Source organism: Diplotaxodon limnothrissa, linkage group LG3 (genome assembly GCF_057381915.1).
Source record: "Diplotaxodon limnothrissa isolate DT_005_m linkage group LG3, D_limnothrissa_male_GT1.1, whole genome shotgun sequence".
NCBI classification, from domain to species: Eukaryota; Metazoa; Chordata; class Actinopteri; order Cichliformes; family Cichlidae; genus Diplotaxodon; species Diplotaxodon limnothrissa.
Genome location: NC_140598.1, coordinates 22,174,539 through 22,185,941, shown reverse-complemented (window position 1 = coordinate 22,185,941; position 11,403 = coordinate 22,174,539). Strand labels below are relative to the sequence as shown.

The window sequence follows — 11,403 nt, the reverse complement described above, 5'->3', positions numbered from 1 at the left end:
TTGTTATTATTTTCTAGTTTCTTCTGATTTTGTATTAGTTCTCATGGTTTGATTCTGGTGTTCAGTGGTTTATTACTCCAACCTGTATTCTCCCCCCTCATGTTCTGTTCGTGTCCCTGAGTTTGTCTTTGTAAAACAGTTTGTGAGCTTCCTGTTTTACTTTGAAGCTAGCGGCTGCTGAGCGTTGTCTCCACCTCCAACCAAAACTTAATCTACACGGTTAACAAAGGTCTGAGCTTTATCCTGTGTATCATTCTGGCTTGAACTACCATTATTCTCCTCACAGGAAGTGCACTCACTCATCTCATCACACCTGTTAGTCGATGTTATATGTTATATATATATATTTAGATTCCTGAACCCCTTCACCTTGTCTCAGTGACCTTCATGATCTAGTCACCTGAAATGGTTTTCCCTACACAGGTGGGCCTTGTCAGGCTTTATTTGTGGAATTTCTTGCCTTCTTAATGGGGTTGGAACCATGAGTTGTATTGCACAGAAATCAGGTTGGTACACAGCTAACAGGCCTATTTGACAAGTCTTAGGATTCATATTATGGCAAGAACCAATCAGCTAAGTAAAGAGATAATAATGTGTATGTGATCAAAGTCAAGTCAAAGTCAAAGTCAACTTTATTTGTCAATTCTGCCACATGTACAGGACATACAGAGAATAGAAATTTCGTTACTCTCAAACCCTAGATGATAGTCCCCGTAGGGAAATTGCTCCTCTGCATTTAACCCATTCGCCTAGTGAAGCAGTGGGCAGCCACCAATGCAGCGCCCGGGGAGCAGTGTGTAGGGATGGTACTTTGCTCAGGGGTACCTCAGGATAGCTGTTCAGTAGAGTTGAACCCATAACCTTCCAATCATGAGGCAGCTACTCTACCTATTGAGCTATCCCTGCCCCAAGAGAGAGAAAAACTACAGTCCATCATTACTTTAAGAACTGAAGGTCAGTCAGTCCGTTAAAACTTTGAATGTGTCTCCAAATGCAGTCACAAAAACCATGCTACCAAGTGCTACCACAAAAACTGGCTCACATGAGGACCGCCCCAGGAAAGAAAGACCAAGAGTCAACTCTGCTGCTGAGGATAATTTCAACCAAGTGACCAGGCTCTGAAATCACAAGTTAAGAGCACCTCTTATTAGAGCCCAGGTAAATGGCACACAGAGTTCCAGTAGCAGACACATCTCTACATCAATTGTTCAGAGGAGACTGTGAATCAGGCCTTTATGGTCAAACAGCTAGCTCTAGACTAACGTTTTTCCATGGTTGCACTAGTACACCTAACTTTTTTTCTTAGGCGCACCATCACAAAAGTTAGGCGCACTCAAACTTTTCAACCACATCACTTAACACCAAAGTTCCCACTGTGAAGCATGGAGGAGGAGGTGTGATGGTGTGGAGCTGCATTGCTGGTGACACTGTTGGGGATTGTGATTGATACTTTTATGTAACACCTGCTTAGTATAGTAGGGTTAAACTTATAGACTAGATTCGAGAGGAGTAAAATAAATTTGAGAGAACTGAGTGTTGAACAGTAGGCAGATTTATTACAATGTTACAGTGGTGCAATAATCCAATGTAAACAGCATAGAAAATTAACAGAAGATCAACAGAGAAGAGCGCTCTTTTGAAAATAACAACAAAATAAAATAAAATAAAATAAGTAGTCTCTTTAGACCTGACTCCTGATGAGCAGGATATTGGGAATTCAACTGTTTCCCAGAGAAACAATCCGTATCAAGTAAGCAGTTTTTTCTCTTGCTTATCTGAAATCCTGCGATTCGAAGTAATTCAGACTGTAGCTCTACTCCTGCATCCAGAACAGCTGGCCACACTGCTTTTGGATTCGCCAAGAGTTTTCACAGGGTCTGGCTCGCCATCCATATCCAGAACCACTTCAGATCCAGGATCACAAAAAACCAGTCTGCACATACAGTACAGAGCAATAAACAAAATAGTTCTTAACAGTTTTTCTAAATAAAATGAGATCTCATAAAGTTTTCAAAATCAAGTACACTGTTGTTTTAACATTGTTCTGTCTCTATGAATTCCATTTGTATTGCTTTACAGCATTACAATCAATTGTATTTATATACCCCTTTTTAAGGCATATGTAATCACATCATGAAATGTTTGTAACGTAACTAGTTTTAAATAACTTATTTACATGTATTAACCTATAACTGAAATGACAAAGTGCAGAAAAGGCACTGGACAACATTTATGGCTAAAAGAAAAGTGCATCCTGCATTAGTTTTGCACATCTGTGAAGATGCCCAATCAAATAGACAATAAAATAAAATACGACATTCCATTTCACACACACAATTCAAGTACTCCGACTGGTTTTAGCTTTTTTTAGACAATACAGAATTCGCACTGTTGCAGTGTTTACCACATGTAAAATTAGCATAAGTTTTCCTGCTAACTTATCATCTCTAGTAACTCACCGGAATTCCCAAGAAACAATTAGAATCAGAATCAGAATCAGAAAGGGTTTTATTGCCAAATGTTGAGCAGGTTTACAACATTAGGAAATTGCTGCGGTGCTTCAGTGCAAACATGCTGTCATAAATTGCGCTTAAATAGACATGAAAAAATAAAAGTAAGAATAAGAATTAAAAGTGCTACGTAGAAAGATATATGCATGAGATATACATGGGATATATACATGAGAATAAGAATTAAAAGTGCTACGTAGAAAGATATATACATGAGTGCAGGTGGTGATCAGTGCCAAAACATGGAATCATGCAGTGAACACAGCGTAGGGTCATGTGTTAGTGGTGGGAACAGTCGTACGTTTATTGTTCATGTGTCCAACAGCAGAGGGGAAGAAACTGTTCTTATGGCGAGAGGTTCTGGTGCGAATGGACCGGAGCCTCCTGCCTGAGGGGAGCAGGTCAAACAGACTGTATCCAGGGTGAGAAGGGTCAGCTGTGATCCGAGCTGCACGCCCCAGTGTCCCGGAGGTGTACAGGTCCTGCAGAGATGGGAGTCTACAGCCAATCACCTTCTCAGCAGAGCGCACAACACGCTGCAGTCTCTGTTTGTCCCTGATAGTGGCTCCAGCGTACCACACGGTGATGGAGGAGGTGAGGATGGACTCGATGATTGCGGTGTAGAATTGCATCATCGTCCGTGTTGGCAGGTTGAATTTCTTCAGCTGCCTCAGGAAGTACATCCTCTGCTGGGCTTTCTTAATGACGGAGGTGATGGTGGGCTCCCACTTCAGGTCCTGGGTGATGGTGGTACCCAGGAAGCGGAATGAGTCCACAGAGGTGATGGGGGTGTCAGTCAGGATGATGGGGGGGAGTGGGGCTGTGTGCTTCCTGAAGTCCACAATAATCTCCACTGTCTTCTGGGCATTCAGCACCAGGTTGTTGTGGCTGCACCAAGACACCAGACGTTCAACCTCCCTCCTGTAGGCAGACTCATCCCCGTCCGAGATGAGCCCAATAAGTGGGAGGTGGGAAGTGGGAGCCCACCATCACTTCCGTCATTAAGAAAGCCCAGCAGAGGATGTACTTCCTGAGGGAGCTGAAGAAATTCAACCTGCCAACACGGACGATGATGCAATTCTACACTGCAATCATCGAGTCCATCCTCACCTCCTCCATCACCGTGTGGTACGCTGGAGCCACTATCAGGGACAAACAGAGACTGTAGCGTGTTGTGCGCTCTGCTGAGAAGGTGATTGGCTGCAGACTCCCATCTCTGCAGGACCTGTACACCTCCAGGACACTGCGGCGTGCAGCTCGGATCTCAGCTGACCCTTCTCACCCTGGACACAGTCTGTTTGACCTGCTCCCCTCAGGCAGGAGGCTCCGGTCCATTCGCACCAGAACCTCTCGCCATAAGAACAGTTTCTTCCCCTCTGCTGTCGGACACATGAACAATAACCGTATGACTGTTCCCACCACTAACACATGACCCTACGCTGTGTTCACTGCATCATTCCATGTTTGGCACTGATCACCACCTGCACTCATGTATATATCATGTATATATCTATCCACATAGCACTTTTAATTCTTATTCTTATTTTTATATTTTTATGACAGTATGTTTGCACTGAAGCACCGCAGCAATTTCCTAATGTTGTAAACCTGCTCAACATTTGGCAATAAAACCCTTTCTGATTCTGATTCTGATTCTGATAACGGTGGTGTCATCTGCAAACTTGATTAGCTTGACAGACTGGTGGGTGGAGGTGCAGCAGTTGGTGTACAGGGAGAAGAGCAGAGGAGAAAGAACACAGCCCTGAGGGGAGCCGGTGCTGATGGTCCGAGAGTCCGAGACATTCTTTCCCAGCCTCACATGCTGCTTCCTGTCCGTCAGGAAGTCAGTGATCCACCGGCAGATGGGATCAGGCACATTCATCTGGGAAAGCTTGCCTCGGAGATGGTCTGGAAGGATGGTGTTGAAGGCAGAGCTGAAGTCCACAAACAGGATCCTGGCATAGGTTCCTGGGGAGTCCAGATGCTGCAGGATGAAGTGTAGGGCCATGTTGATGGCGTCATCTACAGACCTGTTGGCTCTGTATGCAAACTGCAGGGGGTCCAGGAGGGGGGCCATGAGGGTCTTGAGATAGGAGAGAACTAGGCGCTCAAATGACTTCATGACCACAGATGTCAGAGCCACGGGTCTGTAGTCATTTAGTCCAGTGATCCTAGGTTTCTTGGGGACAGGGATTATGGTAGAGGACTTGAAGCAGGCAGGCACATGACATGCCTGCAGTGAGGAGTTGAAAATGCCAGAAAACACTGGGGCCAGCTCGTTTGCACAGTGTCTGAGGGTGGCAGGAGACACACCGTCTGGGCCGGGAGCTTTTCGAGCATTCAGACTCTTAAACTGCTTCCTCACACCTGCTTCATGAATATGAAGAGTTGTGGTGGGAGGAGGTGGTGTGAAATCCTCTTTTGTGTGGGGTGAGGAGGGGGGTGTTGTAGGTGAACAGTTTGAAGGTGGTGATGGCTCTATGGAGGGGGGAGAGGTGGGGGAATTAGTGTCTAAAGTGCCTCTATTGTTGGGGCCATTGGAGGTGTGAAGGCTGCCTGATGGCTCGTCAAAACAGCAGTAAAAGTCGTTAAGGGTGTTGGCCAAGAGCAAGTCGTCAGTGGAGTGGGGGGTTTTAGGCTTGTAGTTGGTGATATTCCTAAAACCTTTCCACACAGAGGCCGAATCATTCTCTGAGATCTGCTGCTGCATCTTCTCAGAGTGCTGATGTTTAGCAATGTCCACTTCTTTGGTGAACCTGTACTTGGCCTCTCTGTAGCAGTCCCTGTCTCCGCTTCTGAACGCCTTTCTCTTTTCCAGCCACAGCTTTTTGAGTTTTGGAGTAAACCAGGGTTTGTCATTGTTATAACTCACCCTGGTGCGTGATGGCACAATGCTGTCCTCACAGAAGTGGATATAGGAGGTGACAGTGTCCGTAAACTCGTCCAAGCTGTTAGAAGCAGCCTTCATTGTGTCCCAGTCTGTAGACTCCAAACACGTGCGAAGCTCCTCCACAGCCTCGTTGCTCCACAGTTTTTTGGTCCTCACGACAGGTTTGGAGAGCTTCAGCCTCTGTCTGTACGCGGGGATTAGGTGGATCATGACGTGGTCAGAAAGTCCGAGTGAAGCGCGGGGCACCACGCGATAGGCCCCGCTGATCGTGCTGTAGCAGTGGTCTAATGTCCTCTCCTCTCTGGTCGGGCATTTAATATACTGCTTGTATTTGGGAAGCTCATGGCTCAGATTGGCTTTGTTAAAGTCCCCAAGAGCAATGATGAGAGAGTCCGGGAATGTCCGCTCCATGTGGAGTATCTGCTCCGCGAGTGCGCACTAAGCTGCCTGCGCATACGCGTCTGGCGGGATGTAAACAGCGGCCAGGATGAATGAAGCAAACTCCCGCGGAGAATAAAACGGTTTGCAGTGAATAAAAAGGTATTCCAGAGAGGAAGAGCAGTGCTGAGCAATCACTGTTACATCTGTGCACCAGCCACTATTAATGTAGAAGCAGACACCTCCACCTTTGGTCTTACCAGAGAGAGAAGCCTGCCGGTCCGCGCAATTACACGCTCTGCCTGGTTTTGGTCGAGAGTAAAACACATAAAGGCCTCTGAAAAGTACATAACTTTAAGTTAGAGACTGTTGAAAATACTTTATAACACTTATTTTATACCAAAAGACTCACTGTGTAGCTTGTTAATTGCTCTCGGTGTCTTGCTCCGTTTTGCCTAGCTTAATGCAGCAACGTGCTTTTGTTGCATTCACTGAACTACGGAAAATCAAAGTGTGTTCAAGGGGTGTCGGAAATAATAATACCAGGTAAAAACAAGAAAATACTAGTAACCATGTCTATAGGGGTTACAATACTTCTTTATTTTATGTATTGATAACATGTTTTAGTAATGTCACTTTTGTGTCATAATAATAATAATAACAATAATGATGGATTCCATTTATATAGCGCTTTTCGAGACCCTCAAAGCACTTCACATATACACATATATACATAAAGGATAATATCACAAATATGTTCTACACACATACAAACACAAACAGTGGGGAATTGTAACTTCATAACCTATCTGTTAAACAGATAGTGAGACTTATTGTCCAGATGGCCTGACCTCCACAATCACCTGACCTAAATCCAGTTGAGATGGTTTGGGATGTGATTGACCGCAGAGTGAAGGCTAAAGGACAAACAAGTGCTCAGCATCTCTGGGAACTCCTTCAAGACTTTTGGAAAACTATTTCAGGTCATGACCTCATGTTGGTGGCTAGTAAATGGTTTAAATAAGCTGCTGATTCTAAACATTGTCATCAGGTGTCCCTGTGGATCCTCTACAGTGAGTATAAGTAATCTTTTTTACAGCTACATGTGGTCTATCTCTATCTGACACTTTGATGTTCATCTACATTCACACAGGAGTTGTCAGGACAAACAAGGTTGTCTCTGCAATGCAGAAGTGTTCCTCAATGCAATACAGATAATTGTGCTCAGAACCAAATGTTTTTTTTCTCATTACAGCAGCTTTTTCCTTTAGAAATATAATCTTGTCATCATATATTATTTATCCATGATTGTTTACATTGTTTCTTTTCAAACATTTCTTTTATTATTCTCAAAAATAATTTCTGAAGTTGGCAAATAAAAACAGAAGTAATAATGTGGAAAAACGCAATTCTTTCTGATGTATAGTAATCCAGTATTCACAGATATTATCAGAAACACAAATACAGTATTTCAAATATTTAACATCTTCCTGCATTAATCCAGACACAAAACTGCCAAGTTTGAAGCTGGCTCATGTGCACACATGCAGCTTCAGTTCAGAGACAAATGGCAGCCGCACAACCGACAGTGTGTGCGTTCATAAGACCAAACCACACACACTCACACCCCACACTCTCGCCCACCCATGGGGCCCAGTCTTGAAATATAAAGAATGACAACTTTATTCCTGGACTCTGGCAGTTTGTTCCTCTTGCATCTGAAAAGTTGCAAGTGTTCTGACCTGACACTCTGAAGCGATTGCTGCCAGCTCAGATTTGCTGAACCCTTCTAAACAATACCTGTTCACTCTACTCTCCCCTCTCTCCATTCCTGCTGAAATCAGTCTTGACACACACGACTCCAGTAGCACCATGCTTACTTCCTATTTTTCACTATTTGACTGTTGTTGTGTTCAAATATTTAAGAAGAAATATTTGTGGTTTAGAAAGATTTAATTTGCTTTGGCAGTTCCTGTTCCTTTTCCTGAAATAAGAGAAACATGGACACAAAAACACACCCTGTGTAGCTTTGACTATCGAATGTTATCCTTCAGTTGATTCTAAGGTCCAGTTCAGGACATCTTGTTTGGACTCTGTGACCCAGAGACTTATAAAAAGCCATCACTGGTGTATGTGTAAGCGTGCTGAAAAACCCTCTGCACTCTATGTCTACCGGCAATATTTCAAATCCAAACATTAACACTGAATGAAGCTCTTGACTCTGAAAACATGAAGCGCCAACCCATTTATGAGCAAATTTGCATCGTGTATATATTAAAACAATAACACACAGCTTTATTTATTTTATAAACATCCATCCATCCATTCACTTTCGCTTATCCTTTTCAGGGTTGTGGGGGGCGCTGGAGCCTATCCCAGCTGTCATAGGGCGAGAGGCGGGGTACACCCTGGACAGGTCGCCAGTCTGTCGCAGGGCAATTAGATGAACAATTTATAATTTTTACATAATACTCCAGCCTTATTTAGTTCAATTAATACACTGAAATCTCATTTGTGTCATGAAGAAAGACTTTAATCAAACAGAATTCAAAGATCAGAAACATTTCATATATGGAGTTAAACATGAATCATTGTTTCAACAACATATTTATTGTTGTCATAAACAGACAAGAAGACAACAACAAACTGCTCCTCCCATTCAACACATGTCAGTCCATATCCCAGCAAACTAAATCATCTCCATTTACACATCAAATAGAAACATGAATCACTTGTAATGATTAGAAACTTGATAGAATTTCAAATCTAGTTTGGGGAGTCATTCAGTGAGAAACAGTGAAATGATTTTCCATGTGAAAAGGTGGACAGCAGAAACAGAAAGAAACAGTGAAACTAAAAGAGAAACAAAGAGCTTTGGAACAACGAGGCAGCAGGAGGACAGCTGCAGTTTAACAGCTTCAACTCACTGACAGGAAACAACATTAGAAACATCATCATCCTCAACTCATCTGCTGCACTGACACTGACACCTTCAACGGACACACCTTCATTTTAGTATCAATAAAAATGTATGGAAACATCCTGTGAGTGAAAGTGTGTGTGAAGGTGTGTATGTGTGTGTTAGTATCAGGATCAGAGAACGACAGCTTTCCTCTGTTCCAGTCCAGATTCACTCTGATCCTCTGGAGCTTCTTCTCTACTGAGAGATCAGTTTTTTGAGTTGATGGTGATCGTGCTGAGTATTTACCTTTATAGAACCATATTCTCCATAATCTAGACTGCATGTCTGTCTTACTCTGCACAGTTTCTGCTAACACACCCAGTCCCCACCATGTACCGTCTCCAACTTCGATATCCCAGCTGTGAGTCCCTGAGTTAAAGCCCTCAGAGCCCAGGACAGAGCAGGAATAATCAAACCTCTCTGGATTATCAGGAAGCTGCTGCTTCTCTCCTCCTCGTCTCACACTGGTCAGATCTTCAGACAGGATGAGGTTTGGATGAGCAGTGTTTGGGTCCAGAATGAGAGGAGTGTAGGAGACCATGTCCTTCATCTTGTTCCAGATGTTGAAGGTCAGGTTGCCCAGGTGTTTGGCCTGGTCTATCAGAGCTCCTGAGGGCAGCTGTGGATCATCCAGCAGGGGGCAGCGCTGGACTCTTTCCACTGCAGCCTTGTAGTTGTGCAGGAATGAGACGTCTTCAGCTCTCAGCTCCTCCTCTGTGGCTCTGACTGTGTCTGAAAGAGCTGCTATCTCTCTGCTCAGAGCCTCCATCTTCTCCTTCATCATCCCACTCTTCTGCTCCTCTTCCTCCCTCAGTGAAGCCAGCCTGTCCTCCTCCTCCTCTGCTAGAAACTGGTGAAGCTTCTTAAACTGCTCCTTAATCTGCCTCTCTGTGTGTCGGGCCTGGACCTTAATGTGTTCTGCTGTTTGATCAAACTTCACTTGAACTTCTTCACAAACCTTTAACTTCTTCTTTAAGGGCTCCAGAGTTTCCTGAAGTTCCTTCTTGTGTTGTTGTGCAGCTTCATCGATGGGTCTGAATCTGTGATTAGTGTGTTTTTCTGAGTCTCTGCAGACGACACACACTGGCTGCTGATGATCGAGACAGAAGAGTTTGAGTTTCTCAGAGTGCAGACTGCAGAGAGCCTCTGAAGCTCTCTGATCTCTCTCCTGTAAGAACGACTCACACAGGTTCTTTAAAGCCAGACTTAAAGGTGGATCAGACTTTGAAGATCTTCTGTTACAAACTGGACACTCGTGTGTTGGTCTCTCTCTCCACCATCTCTTCAGACAGGCTTTACAGAAGCTGTGGCTACATGACAGAAGAACAGGATCTCTGAAGACCTCGTGACAGACCGGACAGCAGAGATCCTCCTCTGATCTGGAAGCCATTGAGTCTGTGAGTGAAGCTGAAAACAGCAGACAGGAAGTACAGTCAGTCCTGTAGTGATGGGATTTCCGGCTCTTTTTAGAGAACCGGCTCTTCAGGTTGTTTTGTTGCTTTAATTAATTTATTATTAACAACAATATAAAATTATGCAGAAAAGGAATTACTAATGTAAAAAAAGTGGTTTTATTTATATATGTTTATATATAAATATATACGTTGGCCCCTAGAGACAAAGCACCTACAAACTCCAAAACACATTTCTTGTCACGTCTGGTGTGGCAGACATGTGGAGTTTGTTGAAAGGACCCAAAATGCAGCAGCTCTGGTGCAGGTGAGTACAGTGGGGCAAAAAAGTATTTAGTCAGCCACCGATTGTGCAAGTTCCCCCACCTAAAATGATGACAGAGGTCAGTAATTTGCACCAGAGGTACACTTCAACTGTGAGAGACAGAATGTGAAAAAAAAATCCATGAATCCACATGGTAGGATTTGTAAAGAATTTATTCGTAAATCAGGGTGGAAAATAAGTATTTGGTCAATAACAAAAATACAACTCAATACTTTGTAACATAACCTTTGTTGGCAATAACAGAGGTCAAACGTTTACTAAAGGTCTTTACCAGGTTTGCACACACAGTAGCTGGTATTTTGGCCCATTCCTCCATGCAGATCTTCTCGAGAGCAGTGATGTTTTGGGGCTGTCGCCGAGCAACACGGACTTTCAACTCCCGCCACAGATTGTCTATGGGGTTGAGGTCTGGAGACTGGCAAGGCCACTCCAGGACTTTCAAATGCTTCTTACGGAGCCACTCCTTTGTTGCCCGGGCGGTGTGTTTTGGATCATTGTCATGTTGGAAGACCCAGCCTCGTTTCATCTTCAAAGTTCTCACTGATGGAAGGAGGTTTTGGCTCAAAATCTCACGATACATGGCCCCATTCATTCTGTCCTTAACACGGATCAGTCGTCCTGTCCCCTTGGCAGAAAAACAGCCCCATAGCATGATGTTTCCACCCCCATGCTTCACAGTAGGTATGGTGTTCTTGGGATGCAACTCAGTATTCTTCTTCCTCCAAACACGACGAGTTGAGTTTATACCAAAAAGTTCTACTTTGGTTTCATCTGACCACATGACATTCTCCCAATCCTCTGCTGTATCATCCATGTGCTCTCTGGCAAACTTCAGACGGGCCTGGACATGCACTGGCTTCAGCAGCGGAACACGTCTGGCACTGCGGGATTTGATTCCCTGCCGTTGTAGTGTGTTACTGATGGTG

The 11,403-nt window shown here is 44.0% G+C and overlaps 1 protein-coding gene across 1 annotated transcript; it reads right to left on the bottom strand.

Annotated features, from left to right (window-relative positions):
- Positions 1-8,738: 8,738 nt before the first annotated feature.
- Positions 8,739-10,142, bottom strand: LOC146634940 (nuclear factor 7, brain-like). Its single transcript, XM_085350483.1, has one exon. The coding sequence runs from the start codon at positions 10,128-10,130 to the stop codon at positions 8,739-8,741; it is 1,392 nt and encodes a 463-aa protein (XP_085206609.1). The 5' UTR covers positions 10,131-10,142.
- Between the last annotated feature and the right edge of the window lie 1,261 nt (positions 10,143-11,403).

Coding starts and splice junctions, on each gene's coding strand:
- LOC146634940 (XM_085350483.1), bottom strand. CDS start 10,130: ATGGCTTCCAGATCAGAGGAGGATCTCTGCTGTCCGGTCTGTCACGAG.